At 37.0% G+C, this 20,207-nt stretch overlaps 1 protein-coding gene across 1 annotated transcript; it reads left to right on the top strand.

Annotated features, from left to right (window-relative positions):
- The first annotated feature begins 2,028 nt into the window (after nucleotides 1-2,028).
- LOC149779815 (uncharacterized) lies at nucleotides 2,029-7,980 on the top strand. Its single transcript, XM_089936480.1, has 3 exons — nucleotides 2,029-2,437; nucleotides 3,006-3,686; nucleotides 7,699-7,980. The coding sequence occupies exons 1-3, from the start codon at nucleotides 2,101-2,103 to the stop codon at nucleotides 7,710-7,712; spliced, it is 1,032 nt and encodes a 343-aa protein (XP_089792606.1). The 5' UTR covers nucleotides 2,029-2,100; the 3' UTR covers nucleotides 7,713-7,980.
- The last annotated feature ends 12,227 nt before the right edge of the window (nucleotides 7,981-20,207 follow it).

The following is a 20,207-nucleotide window of genomic DNA, read 5'->3' as shown; positions in this document are numbered from 1 at the left end:
ATTCCCCTTGTCCGTAGAGTGACCCACGATTTATCGCCATGTTAAATTCCCCTTCTCCGTAAAGTGGCCCACGATTTATTCCCATGTTAATTCCCCTTGTCCGTAGATTTGCCCACGATTTTTCTCCATGTTAAATTTCCATTGTCCGTAGATTTGCCCAAGGGGTTTTGTAATGCTAATTCCCATTGTCCGTAGGGTGCCCCCTTTCACTACTATCCTACTTTGTGAATGTTATCTATTAGTTTTTTTCCCATATTGTCATTTATTACATTGGTAATACCTTGTTGCACTGTAGTATCACAATTTTGTTACTTTCTGTATTTCCCGCTGATCTTCCCGTCAAAAGCAATTCGTCTTCCGTATTCTAATTCGCTTCGTTTTGCACGTCTGTCACAGTCTAGATATTCAAAATCAAAGTATTCATGCTACTTAGTATTGCTATTGAAGTAGAGTGCACATCCAGGGGGTCACTTAGTGCGTATTTTCTATTCTCATCCTTTGCTTCACTAACCATTGAACACTTCAGTCTTTTATGAGAATACTTTAATTTATATAAATAACCATATTTTATAATATATTTGCTGCAAATACTTTATATATGTATGGAAAAAATTTACTAAATTTAATTATTATGTTAGAAGTTTGTAAGATTATTGTGTTCATTCTACTTGCAGTATAAAATATTCTATTTGTACAGTACAAAAATGACTATATGGCCTTGGAACTAGATGAAAGTGTTTTTTTTTTTTTTTTTACAAAAGTATGGGTGGTTAAAGACCGAGTCGAGTTTATTATTTTTCATGTTAACATAAGTAATCCGGAAATGTTTTCTTATTGTTTTATGAAATTATAATAGGCAAGATACGAGTGGTGTATTTTATCTGGTTGTTGTATTTTTCTTCTTCACCCATATCACTGTGCAACCGGCACTAATGTATGTACTACGATGTAGGACCTGAAAAAGGCTTTGTATTTTAAAACAAATATGAATGGTCTAGAAACGTTATAGTACAGGGATATGGAATTTTTAAACATTTACATTTTTAAAACATTTTATGCTTTTAAATATACATACTTGTTTAATCATTTATTAACATCGTACAATCTGCTTTTTGGAAGGTGAGAACGTTGATATTAGCGCCAAGCCATCTACCTTGCAAGCTATGAACGTTGTACGTTCTTAAAGTTTTGTTGAGCTCCTATGTTGATGACATGGGAAAAGACAGTATTCAACGTAAAAGTCTTTCTCGTTTTCCAAATAGTTTGTTTGCTACGATCAAGATTTACCTTTGACTTAAGTGAACTGTTTACTTCAGAACAAGAACTTAGAAATACATTTTTGTATCAAACGCCTCGGAACTTAATTCAATCAGCCTTTGTTTTCATTAAACAATACTCTCTCTTCTTGTCTGAAATTAGTATAAACTTTAGAAGTTTCAATTTTTCACAAATTCGAATACGTATTCAATTCTTGTCATTTACCGATCTGGAATATTGCTTCTATTCCATTTAAAAATTTCAATCCAGTTTCTTGTTGTTGGAAATGTGATTTTACTGTAAACAGCTCTCTCAACTGCATGGATATTACAGAACGAAACATTGTTTTGTTTATGCTCACTAGAACAGGATTCCTGTTTACATGTTTTGGAGACAATGTATTCTGTGTAATACGGGCTGGAAAACAGCACGTACGATGGTAGAAAATTTAATACTGTGTTTCTCTTTTCTTTTGTTTTTGCTTGCTGTTTGAAAATCAGAGGAGCCTCTCAATTTGTTTCCCTTTAAGTGCAATTCGTACATATTTCATTTTACTATATGGGTGAGGCAGACGCTAACAACATTTAAATAAAGAATGTCAAGTACGATGTTTTGTGTGCTTGTTTTTCGGACGTCACTGGAAGCGCTGCGGGATTAATTACTTTTTGAACTGACTGTTGTGATAATCAATGTTCAGATTAAATACATTGTGTCTGTTTGACAAGCATTCATAACTACTTTGAACTGATTACCTGCCAACATCGTATCAAATTTCAGTGCTTACATAAAAGTGGTTATTTAAAAAAAAAAGCTTTATTAGATCTCTCTGGAAGTCTAAACAAGATGATGCAGAAGTTATTTCGAACTTGGCAATATTTCCAAGCGTTGGTGGTTGTTGGTCTTTACTGCATTGCAGAAGTAAAGTGCAGTGGATCAAGATTAGCGAATATCATTTTTATAAGGAACGAGGATCTGAACAATTCAATCACAGCACGTGCATTTAACACTCGAAGTCTGTTGCAGTGTGCACGTGCGTGTAAGACAGAAGAGAATACATGCGCATCTGTGTATTTTCACGAAAAAACTGGTCTGTGTTCTCTAAATTCTGGCTTTATTAACGTGCAGATGGAAGACAGTCAACCTAATTCTACAGATGTTCAATATATGGAATTACGAGACGGTAAGAGTTACGGTTTGTACAAGTCATGAATACGAAAAGCTCAAGATGAAATATTTTATTTTTAGTAACTTTTATAATCATGAAGTATAAATAAAAGTGTGATCTGACCTTCATAACAGAGTTAATTGTATAATTTAATAATTACATCTATGTAAATACAAATAGATTTTCGCATCATTTATTGTATAGAGTTATTTTTGGGAGCTTCTCTGTGCAAAGTTTCTAAATTTTTAAACACTTACAATATATTGGCTTATAGCTTAGAGATTTATAGGAGCTACAAAATTGCGCGAGAAATCAACTAATGTTACTTTAGTCAGATTAGACAACATGCTGAAAAAATTTATTTGAAAATAGATTTATCACGGGGTTTGCAATTGTCATTAAGACTTGTAAACATTTCAGTGACATCACTGCTTGTGGAATAGCGTATTCAAAATAATACGGGCAATAAAATTGCAAGGAAGCATAATCATTTAACCATTGAAAATCTCAGCAAACTGGTTGGAGTTAAAAATATATATGTGTGCTCTCTGTTTTAAAAATTTATTTTCTGAACAACAAACAGGTGGTTGCAAAGGACTTCTACAGATTGGGCGCATTACTTCAGGAGAAGTGACATATGTTGAAGAGGGAAGGTCGATCACTGTCTTCTGTGACTTTCACGATAACCATGGATACACCTTTCTTACGAAGGATGCCATCAATTCACTTCCATCACTATATACCGTGTGTCCATACAGACGAGAATTGATGGTGCGCATACTTCATCAAGGTGGCCGTCAAGAAGACTCCTTATTGAAACAACTTCATCAATACCAGACGGTCCACAGTCTCAGTTTCTTCCTGAATCGATATGATGGGTACAACGCCCCCAGGAACCGTTTAGAACCCTACTTTTACGTTGGATTTTTGCCCATCGGTGTGGCCAATGTGACAGGAACAGTTCAAGGTTACAGCGCTAATGGTAAAGACTTTAATTTTACTAGCTCGGACGGAAACCCAAATAGCTATTTTGTATTTTTTGCCGGCAACCAAAGTATCAACTCTTTGAACTTGGTAAACAGTACCATGATAAATGGATGGATTACTTCAGCAGAGAACGTGAAAAAAAATAAGTACCTTCCCACGGGAAGTCAGCAGGGTAAAGGCTATTTCATGCAGTTCGAGGTGCACTTTGGGGGAAGCGGAGGTCTAATGACGTCAAACTGGACGGATTTGAAGGGTGTAGCGGTTGGATGTAGATTTGGTAAGATAAAGAGAGAGCTTTATGTCCATCCTTAGTTGCTTGCAATCGAATGAATAAGTATATGAACTATTTTGTTCATTTTTGAACCTCTTTATTTAGGTTTGCACTTTAAACATTCTTTGCTTTAGTTTGTAGTAGGTTGATACAAATTAATCACCACTGTCATGACTTTTGTTGGTATCAGTGACGTACTGTGATGCCTTTTGTAGCTACCAATGTCCCCATGTCGTGTCTTTTATTGATATAAATGAACCACTGACGTGTCTTTTGTTGCTACGAATGAACTACTAACATGTCTTTTGTTGCTACGAATGAACTACTAACGTGTCTTATGTTTCAACGAATGAACTATCTACGAGTCTTTCGTTGCTACAAATGAAGATTGACGTGTCTTTTGAAATCTGATTCTAATGCTGATTCCTTTTCACAATTGGCTTGCAACAGTATCACTTTTCAATAATTTCTTTAGTTTTATCAGGCGCCATATTCAGAAAAAGTATTTCTTGTTTTTGGGTCTATTCCCATGTCTTCAACTTGAGGCACCAAAGTTTTTGTCCGTGTTTTAAATCTGGGTTAGACACGAAAACGTAAAAACATTGGTCGGAACAAGCAAAGATAGTGTTCAAGAATTGAAAATCTGCCAAAAATCGATTAATTTTTTCCGGGAACACAGCGTTTAGAATATAAACAGTGTACAGTAGTGTTACTGACTTATTTAGTACCTTATGGCTGCATTTCTATCGAAAACGGAACTATTTGAAAGCATTGATCTGAGATCATCTCTGATAAGCTGTACCGATGAAGAAAACTCATTCACAAACCTTTCTCTGTCCAAATACGGGACACTCGTAACTGTTTTGACTGGGTAAAGATGTAAACTCATAGCATAGCAAGAACATAAATCTTACAGGTGCGTTTTGGTGAGAATATGTCTTTTGTTTCCGAATATAATTTTTTATTATTATTATTATTTATCAGTTTAGAAAATACTCAAACATTCATAGACTCTACAATGTGAATATAATTGTATGACACTAATATATATATATATATATATATATATATATATATATATATATATATATATATATATATATATATATGTATTTGTTACCTTACAAAAGAGCTGTATATCGTAAGTTTTATGCACGAATTTTTACTCGTATTATCAATAGTAACTGGAGCGCTGTCTATTTTAATGCAGTGGCTGTTATGAATCCTGTATACAGGTCGCAGGGTCGGGGTTTAACTTGGTGGACAACAGTGAAAATTATAGGATATTGCCATGGCTTCCGTATCTACTTATCTAGATCTGCGCATGAATTTGCCGTCCAATTTCTACCAATTATGAGCTATTGGTTTATAAAAATGATTTTTTATTAACAATGTGTTTAAAATCTATAATAAGGTTTTTATCGATTCGGTGATCTCCGTGCACTAAATTAATACTGTGCCGGAAATGAAGCAATTAGATCTGAAGAAAGAAAGAAATAACTCAAATATTAGGACCGTAGTCCCTGAATTGAATAACAACGGTTAAATAACCTTTCAACTCTAGAAAATATAGAATTTAAATTACATTTTATTATTTCTTTCCTGCTTCAATTCGGAAACGTTTGCGTTTTAGCAGTTCTTTATTTAGATGGCTCAGTTTTTAAAAAAAGCCACAAACAAACAAACAAACATAAAACCAAAGGAAAAACACCCCACCCCCAAAATAAAATAACCTGCTGCATGACGTTTACATCAACTGCAGATTAGAAGTAAATTTCGTGGCATTTTATACGTAAATTCCGTGGCATACTGTATATAAATTTCGTGGCATACTAAGCCATATAAACATACCATTTAGCATAATGTTCGTTTGTTCGATGATACGACACGTTAATTACTCCTGCTAAATGACTTAGAAAGTCTAGTTGCATTCAGACCAAATACGAAATACGAAATGAAAAAGCTAATTTTAGGAATTTACAACTGTATGTGTCAATATTTGATAACAAGAATATATAAGAAATGAATCATCCTGCCTAGATAAAGCTAAATCACTTATAGTCCTATGTTTTCATGCAGCCGATTATTTACACACCTACCTATTGAAGGGAAGGATAATACCTGATAATAAAGACCAATTTCAACCGCATCCTAAGTAATCTTTATATCCAGTTTTGATTGCATTGTTGTTTAACATAAAATCCCATCCAGTTCATATTAAATATATTTCGGTAGGTAACATAAACATGTAATAAGTCTTCAAATAATAACATATATTTAGCATAAATCAAATTACCTTGTATTTTGTGCTCACATTTGACATAAGTTGTACTAAATTTTTTGGTTGTCCAAATTTGATCTTTATTTTATGAGACAAATCCATGGAAAGGTACAACACTGTGTAATGTGTACTTTCGTATAATCATCGTAATAAGCTCTTTTAGATCCATGAGTTTATACTTCTGGAAATTAAAACAAAACACCAAAATTTAGACTATTAGAGCTGCTCAGCTAATGTTTATTTTTTTCGTGATATTTTGTGCACGTACAGTTAAATATATACTGAAACACAAGGAAAGATTATTTTCTTTGCACAAAGTACAGTCTTTGCACTTTAGAGTTTATCCATCTATCTCCTATCATTGGTAAAGGGTGATTTGAATTTTACATTTAAAATGAATAGTGATTTGAAGTTCTAAATTTAGAGTAAATGATGATTTTTAATGTTCTAAATTTAGAATGAATAGTGATTTGAAGTTCTAAATTTAGAATGAATAGTGATTTGAAGTTCTAAATTTAGAATGAATATTGATTTGAAGTTCTAAGTTTAGAGTAACTGGTGGTTTGATGTTCTAAATTTAGAATGAATAGTGATTTGAAGTTCTAAATTTAGAATGAATAGTGATTTGAAGTTCTAAATTCAGAGTATCTGGTGACTTTGTCTTCTGAATCAGAGTGAATTATAACTATACACAAATAATCTGTATGACTATTCCTCGTTCAAAGCACAGTCATATAATCAGTTCTTTATAGTCTATATATGTAATTATTTAATAGGGAAAGCTTGTGTAGACCACACACACACACACACACACACACACTTATTCATTCATTTATTCATGCGAATTCATTTATTCATGCTATTATCCACTCATCGATTTATCAGTCTATCCACCCTTCCAACTTCCGTCCTCCCTCCTGTAAATGCAAACATACATATTTATATGCATGCACACAAATATGAAACGAAGTACACATACATATAAACTTACGTACGTAACCACGTACATTTTACATGCATATATATTAAGAGAGAGAGAGAGAGAGAGAGAGAGAGAGAAAGATGCAAATCCTCATTCATCAAATATAGATTTTATACAATTTTCAATCCCTTTTTCCGATGCAGGATAAAGATGGTGTAATTTCATAACATTTTAAACTTGTCTGCCACATTTTCTGGCAAGACTCCTAATGTACACTATTCCGCTCTTGTAATTCACCAATCGATTCAAAATGACATTGAACTATAATGCAAAGATTATCGATTCGATGACATTTATTCGTAACGAGATACATCAAAGTTTGAAGAACTGAGCAAACTGAGCGATTCTGAAAGACTGCTTTCAGTAGACCCTTTTTGTCTCTATCATAAGCTTTTATGTAATAGAGAATAAATATCGATTAAGATAACCTTCATAACTTATCTATCTATCTATTTATCTATCTTGTACGTATTTATGGATGGATTGAAGGTATGATGTCTGTCCGTCCGTCCGTCTGTCTGTACGTACGTACGTGCATATGTATGTCGTATGTATGTATGTATGTATGTATGTATGCATGCATGCATGCATGCATGCATGCATGCATGCATGTATGTATGTATGTATGTATGTATGTATGTATGTATGTATGTATGTATGTAATATCTTGCATTTTTCCCAGTGAATGACTATGCATTAATTTCAGACCATGACATTGTAAATTTTGTTACAGTTACCAAAATCGTATTTTTCAGACACAGACACGTAAATATCCCATTTGATGGATGCATTCTTCTGTATGCAGACCGTAATGCCGGGAGGAAAAAAGAAATGTTTGCTTTCATTAATGGCTCCTATAGGGAGAAAGCAATTAAGTAATGTAAGAAAAATGATCCAGGGATTTAAGTGCAGCGTTGTTCTTTTGTCTCGATTATTGCCTTTATATTAAATGAATGAGTAAATAAATAAGACAGGCATCAATGATGCGAAAATAATTTGACCTGAAAACTGAAAGTAATACAATGCGAATTCATTTATTCATGCTTTTATCCACTCATCGATTTATCAGTCTATCCACCCTTCCAACTTCCGTCCTCCCTCCTGTAAATGCAAACATACATATTTACATGCATGCACACAAATATGAAACGAAGCACACATACATATAAACTTACGTACGCACGTACATTTTACATGCATAGAACAGTTGTAACACTCCTCAGTACAAAGTACACATTCATTTTCTCTTAAAGCAGAAAAAGAAAGCAAAATTGACTTCATCAGTTCAAAGTGGAGACTAAATCTTGTTGCTTCGTTACAAACTGATGTTGTGATAATGGCATGATACGACGCAGAGCACCAGTCCTTGTTTTAACCCTAATACGCGGGTTGGAAAACGAACTACCGCTGCTCGTTTAAACTGGAAATGCTAGGCAATAAATCCATCGGAAAATTATTTATCAGTTACAAAGGAGAATACGACCTTGTGCCATATATTTTGCATATAACGTCTGACACGGTGAAATGACACAACTTCTCACCTTCAAAACTGTACGACAAAAGGTACAGGTAAAATGGACTAATCAGTATGGACGAGTACGTCAAGGAAAGTATCTATGAGTGCATTTGATCACGTCGCCGAAAATTCACTTTTGAACCCAACATTGATGTAAACAAAACTACAACAACCAAAATAACAACCAAACGGCTTCATTGAAAGACAGTGAGTAGGGAAAAGACACATTTCCGGTTTCGTGAATTCCGTTCTTTTTTATATCTATCATTTGATTGAATCCTGAGATACCGCGAGTTTTGTTCCACCTGCTGCGTATTCGTTAATGTTGCCGAATGTGTGAACACATGGAATCAGAAGTAATTTTGTTATTACCAGTTCAACTGGATTTTAGACCTTGGAACCAATCAGCTAATGAGATTTTGCATAATTTGTTCCATACTTTCGAAAGTCTCGATTTCATCACAAAATAGCTGAGATTCGCTGTACTTTACCAAAAATAAAACTGATATGATTCAACTAAAAGAAATACCAAAACATACTATGACTTTACAGAAAATTAGTATGGTTTCTACAACCATCCTATGTGTTCTGGACCATTTGATCGTGTAGTATGTGTGATTGCTTGTGAAACAGACGGCGACAACATTAAGTTCTCTGTTCCTTCCAGTTACAGTTTATCTGACGAATGCTTTAATATACATTATTTAAATGAGTGCCAATTCCAAATAAAGTATGTGAAACCAGTCGGATAGTTTATATCTTTTGCGAGATTTGACTAGTATATTTACATATTTCAATGAATTTAATAAATTTCTTATGGATTGTGCAGACATGTTAGATTCCTTTTAACACAAGACCAACAAAAATATCGAAATTTTTATCTAACATCAGAATAGGATATACATCGAAATACATTTGGAGTCTTCTGTTACTATCCTTTTGTCTTACATTAAATCATGACGTCATTGGTGTAATCATTAGAAGCTGCAGTGCGTGTAAAGATATGAGTATATTAGCCGAAACAATACGGTAGTCCTTTGGTAAGATCATATTATTTGCTTTAAAAACGATGCAATAATCCTAAGCTGTAATTGGGTTACCCTACATGTGTTTGCCATATTCTTATATTCCTGTCTTTAAAACGATTTGCTATCGATCTTGCCTATTTAAATATGATAAATACGCTTTTGTAAGATCGTAACATCTGTTAATTAGTCGTTTTCATAACATTTCTAAACTTTGTACTTTGCTTCAAATAATTTTAACACTTATTATGATTGATGTACGTAAGTAAGTACGCTGAACGACACACACACAAAGAACTTATGTAAACAAACATTCTTCATTAAGGAAGTCTACACGCCTAAATTAATGATAAAACATATTCATCGTGTTTGTGAGTTGCTCACCTTGTCTATTCAATATAAATGTTTCACTGCAAATTATTTAAAGGTAAAGACTATCTTCGACTATGTTACGAAGATTCCAGAATATTCCACTTTCAAATCTATAATTTTTATCGGCGTTGTCATCTTTGCTTAGTTTAAACCTAACAGAAGTCAGTGTTGGTTTATTTCGAGTTGTGGTATGTCGGTATTATATTTATAGATATAGTAACATCAATTACAAAGATGATGTTGAATAGAATTCTCTGTTTGAAAAACACCTATCTCAAGGTACCTTGTGTCCATATACATGCCATAAAATCACCACTCTCTTCACTGGAACTCCATTAGCTTCCCTGTATAATGACACCGTGTCAGTAGTATGGTAGATGGAAGGGAGATAAGTCAAGTCATTTTTGTGTTTTTCGAATTCCTTGTATGTGGATAAAAGAATTTAAAAGTTGACCAGCACTTTGAAAATTAATTATCATTGCCTTATATTTCAGGCTCTTTGGACAAATATAAGAAATACACGAAATAAAAAATGACAATATCTGCAATCGATTAAACTCGACAGTTTTCAGAGAAGTAATATAAATAACTCACGAGTTTAACACGTTAGTATCTAGAGTTAATGTGTATTTATTCGCATGTTTGAATGCAATCGATGTGCGGTAACCAATAACTGCGCTTAAATTAACATCAACGAGAATTAAAATGTTAACTACGGTATTTCAGATATAAAGATATGTTCCATAATGCATTAGAAAAGACAGGGATTACCATTTTTAATAAAACATCGAGAAACATTCATCATTACTGACAGCCCGTAGATGAACCTGAAGAAAATTTATTAAGAATTTACTGTTATCAGACCGTTGACATACACTTTTAAAGTGACAAAAAATAACAGTATTTAAGACATATTCACTACAATCCTAAAAGTCCTATTTTACACAAATATAATATAACTGGGCCTACAAAGTAAAAGGAACCAAAATGACACAGAATATGCCGAATTGAAAGAATGCGTAACTGAACAGTCGACCTAAACTTTACACGAGAAAGGAATATATATATGCTTTATTATCGACGTGAATGACAAGTGGTTGACAGATATAACTGACATGTAAGAAAATGACAATACAATGTAGATAATAGTACATTTGATACATTTTATTCCAAAATACTCTCGAGCTGAAAAGGCGAAACCGGAAGGGGGTGACAAACACGATGTTTGTAACTAATCCTAAGAGCTCGAACACCTAAAACATAAACTTCGATGAAGAAAATTAATTTTGCAACAAAAGGATTAGCTATTTGTTTGATATAACGAAATCGGGTACACAAAGTTGCAACTGTATACTTCTTGAATGTAAATATCGTATGTGTCATAATGATTCGTGCACAGTGACCTAGTTCTATCATACGCTTGTGACTCGTTTAGTTTTACTCACTTGGTCAACCGATTTAATATGGCAGATTCAAAGTCCAGTAGCAGAATCTCATTTACACGTGAATAGCATAACGTATGCGAAAGGCAGGAATTAGTTCATGCTGAGACCATTGGTATAAAGTGTTTGCTTAATCTAAAATGTGTACCAAATTTGTTGAAGTTGAGTAGTGTCAGGATTGTAGAGGGTAGGGTAGATTCGTAATCATTTCCATCCACCCACTCAGTACTTCATTTTGATCTCAGTACATCATTTCGAATAACAGGATTTGGTTAACGTAGAGGCCGCTTATGTGAAGTATTTGATAAATTGTGTACCAGATCAAACTTGGACGAAGCTAACTGGTGCAACAACGGCAGTTATTATGGTAAATTCGTATTCAGTACCCAACCACATACATAATATGTAATTTGTATAGCTGGTTTTCGTCTCTTAACTGATCCAAAATGTTCAACTTTCTCAAACAAAATTTTGTTTGTAATGGAAAGGTCTTAACATCTTAACTACCCCATCCCCCGCAAAATAAACCCACAATGGAAACGTTTATTTAATGATACAATAACAATAATCACACACCAATAAATATGACTCCATTGGAAACAAGTATGAAAGAAAACAAAATTAAAACATATGGACTAACATATTTGGCTTTTTGACAACTGAACTGCACTTAAAGAGGTGTAGCAACTGTATCACCTGCACAGTCATCAACCCATTCATTTTAGAACAAATTATTAACTATATAGAATTGTATCACATTTATTAAATCGTAAAACACAACGAATTACTACGAACATAACCAAAGTCAATGTATGTAGAGGATTTATGTTTTAGACTATATGAATAATACAAAAGCGTATACACACTAAACGGTGAGTATAAATGTAGATTTTGGAAATCTCATTTTGCTAGCAACCCTATTTAACATTTAATAGTTGAAATTCAGCAGCGAATAGGGAAGGTAAAATGAAAATTTGATATACGCTCGACGCTGGAGGCAAAGCATTACCCTGGAGAAACGTTTCAGAGACAACGTTCACGAAAATTCAAGATAGCCATAACATGTTACAGATGCAAAAGGAGACTGATATAGAAAACAGACAGACAGACAAATGGAAAAAGAAAAAAAAGAACACGTATGCAACTCGATATGCCAAATACGAATCAGTGAGCTCACTTAAGTTTCATATGCAAACCCTTGCACAAGTCGTACGTAAAACCCTAAGTTTATGATAAACTTAAAGAACTATTATCCACTAACGCCAATAAATTGATAAGGCACATAACCAATAAGAAAAAGTTATTGTGAAAGGGTAATCTGTTAAATGATACGTCTTCCCTTTGATGAATCAGGTAACGGGGAATGCGAAATGCTATTCAGCTTCTTCGATCGTCGGGCTACTCACAAAATCCAACGAAGCAAACAGAAATATCATTGGCGACTCGGTCTCGAAAGACCATGCGAATAGCGCCCTTGGGATGTTGTCTGTCTCTGTTGGCATCGTCTGCTGTGGCTGTGCAGGCCTATACGTGAGTGACAGTCCTTATTGCAGTTGGTGCAGACATACTTGGAAGTCTGCGTTACTGTGGTTGCTGATGCGTTCTTCTTTCTCTTACGTTTCTCTGCCGCCAACTGGCCTCTCCTCGCATCAGCGACTGATATGCCATTGTTTACCATCAGTCTCCAGGTGCCTCGGTCCTCGGCCAGCTCTTCCCAGCCACTGGGTGAAATGTTGTATGCCTTCATGTCCCTCTTGCACACATCTTTGAAACGGAGTGAGGGGCGTCCGACTCTTCTCATGCCAGAGGCCAGCTGTCCATATAGGATGTCCTTTGGCAGCCTTCCATCCTCCATGCGTCGGACTTGACCCAGCCATCGAAGGCGGCGTTTAATTAGCAGGGAGTACATGCTGGGGGTACTTGCACGCTGCAGGATCTCGCTGTCTGGAACACGGTCTTGCCAGCTGATTTTCAGAATGCGTTTTAGGCACCGTATATGGAAGGAGCTGAGCCGGCGTTCTTGCCTCATGTAGGTATTCCAGGTCTCACTTCCATATAGAAGGGTGCTGAGAACGTAGGCCTGGTAGACTCGGACCTTGGTGTGCTCTGTCAGCGCGTTGTTTTCCCACACCCTCTTCGTTAATCGAGCCATGATGGTGTTTGCCTTTCCAAGCCTTCTGTCCAGCTCCATATCAATCGAGAGAGTGTTGCTGATGGTTGACCCTACGTAGGTAAAGTTGTTGACTGCTTCCAGGGTGACACCGTTGATTTTGATTGAAGGGGCAATGGTGGTATCTTGCACGCTGACATTTGTTTTTTCCAAGCTGATGGTGAGACCAAACTGCGTGCAGGCAACAGCAAAACGGTCTCCCAGTCTCTGGAGGGCTTCCTCGGTGTGGGCTACAAGAGCTGCGTCATCTGCAAAAAGCATCTCCCTGATGAGCACAGCTCTCACTTTGGTCTTTGAGCGCAGTCGTGCCAGGTTGAACAGCCTCCCGTCGGACCTGGTGTGTAGATATATGCCATCCGTGGACGTGTCGAAGGCGTAGGACAGGAGCAGAGAGAAGAAGATCCCAAAAAGTGTTGGTGCCAGCACGCAGCCCTGCTTCACACCACTGTTAATTGGGAAGGTGGTTGAGTAGGATCCATCATACAGGACTGTTCCCTTCATATCTGCATGGAAAGAGATTATCATGCTGAGGAGTTTTGGGGGGCAACCGATCTTACTCAGAAGTTCAAAAAGGCCCTTCCTGCTGACCAAGTCAAAGGCCTTGGTGAGGTCGATGAACATCATGTAGAGTGGTTGACCTTGCTCTCTGCTCTTCTCTTGGAGTTGTCGTAGGCAGAAGATCATGTCTGTCGTCGACCTGCCTGCTCTGAAGCCGCACTGTAATTCCGGGTACACACGGTCTGCCAGCAACTGCAGCCTGCTGAGTATGATGCGGGCGTACACTTTACCAACAATAGTCAAGAGCGAGATCCCTCTGTAATTATTACAGTCACTGCGGTCGCCCTTGTTTTTGGAAAGGGTCACAATTGTGGCATCACGCATGTCTTGGGGCACTACTCCTTCCTCCCAGCAGCGGCAAAGTAGCTCGTGCAGTGGTTTAATCAATGCTGGTTTTCCACGTTTGATAGCTTCGGGCGGGATGCTGTCACTACCTGGTGCTTTGTCGTTTGGAAGGCAGTCGATTGCTTTGCTGAGCTCCTCTAAGGTTGCCACTTTGTCGAGCTCTTCCATGGTGGGCAGATTCTTTATGCTGCTGAGGGCTGCATCAGTGACTGACGTTTCTCGGGAGTATAGTTCTGAGCAGTGCTCCACCCATCTGGCCATCTGTTGCCCACGGTCTGTGATCTTCTCTCCCGTCAGGGATTTCAGGGGAGCGACCCCTTTCACTGTAGGGCCTAGAGCCTTCTTGATGCCACTGTACATACCTTAGATGTGTCCGGACTCGGCACTGCGCTGGATCCCTTCACACAGTTGTTGCCAGTACTTGTTCGCACACTGTCTAGCAATGCGTTGGGTGTTACTTCGGGCACTTCTGAGAGCAGCAAGCGTCCGTTCATTAGGGCATTTTTTGTAAGCTATGAAGGCTTTTCGTTTCTCCTCGATTTGTGGTTCCATCCTTGATAGGTGTGCATTGAACCAGTCCTGGCTGGGTCGTTCCTTCTTGCCAAACGTTGACATAGCTGTACTGTAGATGGCACCCTTCATGGCGTTCCACTTGGTTGTAGCGTCGTAGTCAGGCAGGTCCTGGAGAGCCTTGTTCAGGGCAGACACATACTCCTCCACCTTGGCAGGGACTGACATCTGCGCAGTGTTTATACGAAGACGTCCTTTTGGTTTTGAGCGGTGTAGCGTGTGTGGCTGTAGTCGCACTCTGCTGCTCACAAGGGCATGGTCGGAGTCACAATCTGCACTGTGGTAGGTTCTGGTGGAGAGGACGCTGTTAAGGGCAGAGCGCCTGGTGATGACCAAGTCGAGTTGGTGCCAGTGATGAGATCTGGGGTGTTTCCATGACACTTTGTGTTGTGGCTTACACTTGAAGAAGGTGTTTGTGATGCACAGGCCATGGTAGGTGCATAGCTCCAACAGTCTCTGGCCGTTTTCGTTGGTCTTTCCAGTGCCATGATATCCGAGGCAGGTAGGCCATGACTCGTGGTCCGCACCTACTCTGGCATTAAAGTCGCCGAGGAGGAATAGTGGTTCATTTTTGGGGCATCCTTTGATCTGTTCGTCCAGCTGCCCATAGAACTGATCCTTCACGTCTTCTGATGACGTGAGGGTTGGGGCGTAGACACTGATGATGTTGACAGGACCTGAAGCAGTGGTGAGGCGGATGGACAAGAGACGCTCAGTGCCCCCTGTGGGAGGTTCAACCGAGGCCAGATATTGTTTTTGATGGCAAAGCCCACTCCGTGCTGACGGGGCTCCTCAGGTTCTCGACCCTTCCAGAAGAAGGTGTAGTTTTCCTCTCTGAGGGAGCCACTAGAGGCGAGCCTGGTTTCCTGGAGGGCAGCTATGCTGATATTTAGTCTGGTGAGTTCTCTATCGATGATGGCCGTCTTTCTGGTGTCGTCCACTTCTCTGAGGTCGTCGGAGATGCCTGTACACATGGTACGCACATTCCAGCTTGCAAATCGAAGAGCTGGAGTCTTCTTTATTGGTTTCTTGTTTCTTTTGTCTGGTGTGGAATTACCGTCTGCTTGTCATGCTGAACAACACACTGAGCTCCAGACACCCACTGGAGCAGGCAGACGATGGCGGGTCAACACCTTATTGACCGGGGGCTGCCCGGCTTGAGGCGGGCGATAATTGGCCAGTGGGACACGATGATCCCTCCCACTGTTAAAGCTGACCCGTGGCGCCCCTTCCCTACTCCTATCGGGTGGGACTTATAACCCGTAAACTGTCAGCTTCCGTGTTGTTTCCTCACTCAGTAGCGAGACTGGAGTGTCCTCTCCAGGGCGCAAGCCTGGGCGTGGAGTATGGAGATCCTGGTCTGCCCAGACATCAGGATCCCCCTCTCGTCCTTGCTGGTGGGGTCCAAAGAAATGCTGAGCATGACATTTGGCACCAGTTTGGATGCAGGAGCTGCCGGAAGGAGGTCGTAGAAACATAGCACTGACATTATCTTTATATTCTTTACTTATCTATTTTTCTTTTTTTTTTGTTTTTGCTTGTTTAATCCATCGCCGGAATCGTATGTATTTTTATTGAGACAAATGGACCTTGTGTGGAATTCGCTTAAATACTATGTAAAGAAAAATGGTTTAACGTTTATAAACTACAATTATTGTTCATACGTAGTCGTCTTTTATTGTCATCCATCATAATATAGTTTGTGAAAATTCATTAACTATAAAATAAATATAGAGAGCACTATAAATAATGTAGCCTCTAATAAAAATTTGTACATCTCAACAATTATCACCAGTTAAGATATTAGCAGGAGAGAAAGGGAGTTAATTCATCTCATCCCGGAGTGCATGTATACCACCAGCATGACGCAGCAATCTGGTAGATTCGTTTTTGCATCAGTGTGTTTGTAAATCAAGTGGATCAAATGGAACACATTTAGCTGACAAAGATTTAGAGAAAATGGAAGAGAAAAAGAAAAAATAATAATATATGTAATCTTGATCATTGCAAGCACTGAAAAGGTTGTCAATATTTTGTTGGATGCCATAATTTATACAGTGATACATCGTTGCTTAGACAATTCTTTCCCATCGATATTAACCAGTTTACAAAATTGACAGATGACTATATCAATTTAATTGCTATAAAATATTTCACTCTAATTAATGTCAATTTCATCGCGAGTATCTCTATCTGCACTGAGAGATAATTTAATAACTTTTCAAACATATTAACATAAAGTGGCAGTGATAGATAAGGAGGATAAGGAAAGTATTGAAAAAGTGTGACAAATACAGGCTGCATCCAATGATGCATTTGTACCTTTAACCACTATTCTAATACCGCGACAGCAAAGACTATACATAACAAGCGATCACCAACGTACAAGTAACCCGTGGCAGCAACACCACAGCTGCATATGTAACCCAATACCAGAGTTGTTTGTACTTTGCTGGTAATAAATAGCATTATCTTCACTTACAAACAAATATAGTGCAGAAATAAAAATTAGAAGCATGTCTAACACAAGAAACTCAACGTCTAACATAAGAAAAAGTCAAAGATATTGTTTCGTATAAACGCCCTTTAAGATGGTAATGGGCAAAATTGGTAGGTTTGCAAATTGCTACGAAAAGCTGTTGCTGTTTATAATTGGTCCTCCATCTACAGCCCGTTGACAATTCAAAGCCTAATAGTAAATGCATTATTACCTGACACAATAGGTACTCAATTAAATAGGTAGCATATATAAAACAGAATAATTATGTCTTTTCTGCAACCCTTTAAGTGACCTTTTGAAACCCATTAAGTCAGTTCCTCTGGACCAAAACTGCATTTCTGTTTTGATACGTAAGCTGGACTGAAGATAGAAACAGGAACATATTCAGATATAAATAGAAATTCAACCTTTGAAGATCACAGCAACGTATAATATAAAACCGCCTACTACTACCGAGTCTAATTTCTAAAAAACAATGATAAATAAGAAGATTAATATGAATTTGTCAACGAGAATCAGCACTAAAGAGGTACTGGAAAGATTTAAAAAAATAGTTTGCACGATTTTGAATTACATTAGCCCGGCAAGGTTTGAAGGTGAAATGAAAATAACATCAGCAGGAATATATATTGTAGAAATTGCTGCCAGTATATTTGCTCCTTGGCTTTTAGTGTTTTAGTACAACCTGGATAGGAGATTTTGTAAAAGCTTCCATACAAACACTGGTATACAACAACGTTTCAAAACGTGACAAAATATCATGATCTGCTGTCAGCAAAGTGATGATGAAATAGGCAAGGAAAAGTTTAGTATGATCGTCAACCATTAAAAAGATATACGAAATGCAAATATAAGGAAAAATAAAACCTAAAAATATGCAATCAAACATGACATCAGATAGTAATTGAAGTAGGTCACAAGAGATGTGGAGAACATGTTTTAGACGAAGGGAGGAAAATGAAAGCGAAGAAATGCTAGAGAAACATACAGGAAAGGATGTACAAAGTGTGTCTTCGGCCTACGGATTCTCAGGCACAAATGCTCCGCAGGATGCAGTTTCAATAAAAAAATTGTATTTTTTTTTTTGTTTTTAAAATTGAAAACGAAATGACTGCAAAAATTCTATATATGGATCATCCATGGTAATAGAGTCCTATATCAATCATGTTTGTTTACAAGTTCCATACGTTGATTCTTGTTTGATCACTCGTTGAATTTACATGTTTTGTTTAGTTCCATTTAGGAGCGATACAATTTCCGTATATCAGTTGTTTATTGTGTATCAACGCATTATTCTGTTTAATCCATGGCCGGACTTTATGCGAACTAGTATCGTTCCAGATTCATTCTTCGTTCAATTACATTATAGACACACGTCTGATTCACAAAATTGCTCCCACTGTTTTCACTAAATCCAATCATAAAATGGCGTCTGCCTGTTACAGACCTTCAATAGTGGTGGATAAAATGTTGTAATGTTTGGAATTTACTTCGATGGATTATCTGTTGACATATTCATTGAAAAACACTAAAGCTGAACAAACGCAACAAATATCAACTATAAATCTACGTCAAATATATTGATTGTAGTTTGTTTTCTGATATGATATTAACGATAGTAATAATGCTATAGTAAACACAATTTGGGTGGAATGGCCGTGAATGACTTTACCGTACTATACCGAAACGATATTTTAGAATTTAAATGACAAAACCATTTGTATGACATAAACAGATCAATGGTTATCTGACATCGCTAGGACAAACATTCAACAAGGCATTATCAATGATAAATTAAGAACTTTTATATCCAACGTCACACAAAAGGGTGACGACATTGTCCCTAGGGTGGCCCTATTCACTACTCACACTATTGAGCGGAGTGTAGCTTGAATACTACTTAACCTTCATGTTCCACAAATCACTGTCCACTGTATCCTTGTGTCTTCATCTGGAATTCATAGTTAACAACACTTACTAACGTTTCGGAAGTCATAGAAGGTAGAAACCAAGACCACAAACTGGAGAAGATTTATATTAGTGCGATATTGCACAATCGGTAAATAACATATTCAAAAATTAAATTGCTTTTTGACCGACAAAGAAAGAAAATCATCAACATAGTGGCCCATACAGCTTTAGAAATAATTCACGCTTGATTCCTCCAGAGCAGTTTAAAAGACTGTTTTCAAACTGTTTAGAAATGTTTTACAAATCCGTCAATAACAAAAAATAGCTGTTGAAGGTATGTCAAATACTGATTGTTCCAATAGTTTTCAAGTAATACAAGAATTTACAGGAGACACTATTTGAACAACAAAAATACAAAGAACTTCGTTCCGTAAGTGGTAGTAAGTTTAACAGTAATATATATATATATATATATATATATATATATATATATATATATATATATATATATATATATATCGATTGGAGTAGAACACATGATAATAGTTTGCATGGTAGTTTGCATGGTAGTTGTCCGAAGGTACACTGATACTTTTCTTTGTGTTTGAAGCATATATATTTCCTCCAATCTAATTTGATCATCGGTTGTCAAACCAAAGTTATTTATTCCCATCTCCATGATTATGGCATCAATTGGCCGTTTTTAAGAGCTAGGTACATAATGACTGACCTTGACTTTGACCTTTCTTACAATCATTGTTTATCTGGCCATATTGGACCAAATAGCATTCCGGATTTGTTTCAGCGGATCTCTTTGACGTCGTGCATATTCCTCCTCTAAATCCATGTCATATT

Source organism: Sinohyriopsis cumingii, chromosome 16 (assembly GCF_028554795.1).
Source record: "Sinohyriopsis cumingii isolate HCF-2022 chromosome 16, ASM2855479v2, whole genome shotgun sequence".
NCBI lineage: Eukaryota > Metazoa > Mollusca > Bivalvia > Unionida > Unionidae > Sinohyriopsis > Sinohyriopsis cumingii.
This window is presented reverse-complemented; position numbering and strand designations above follow the sequence as displayed.

Coding starts and splice junctions, on each gene's coding strand:
- LOC149779815 (XM_089936480.1), top strand. CDS start 2,101: ATGATGCAGAAGTTATTTCGAACTTGGCAATATTTCCAAGCGTTGGTG. Junction 2,438..3,005: donor ATATATGGAATTACGAGACG/GTAAGAGTTACG, acceptor AACAACAAACAG/GTGGTTGCAAAGGACTTCTA.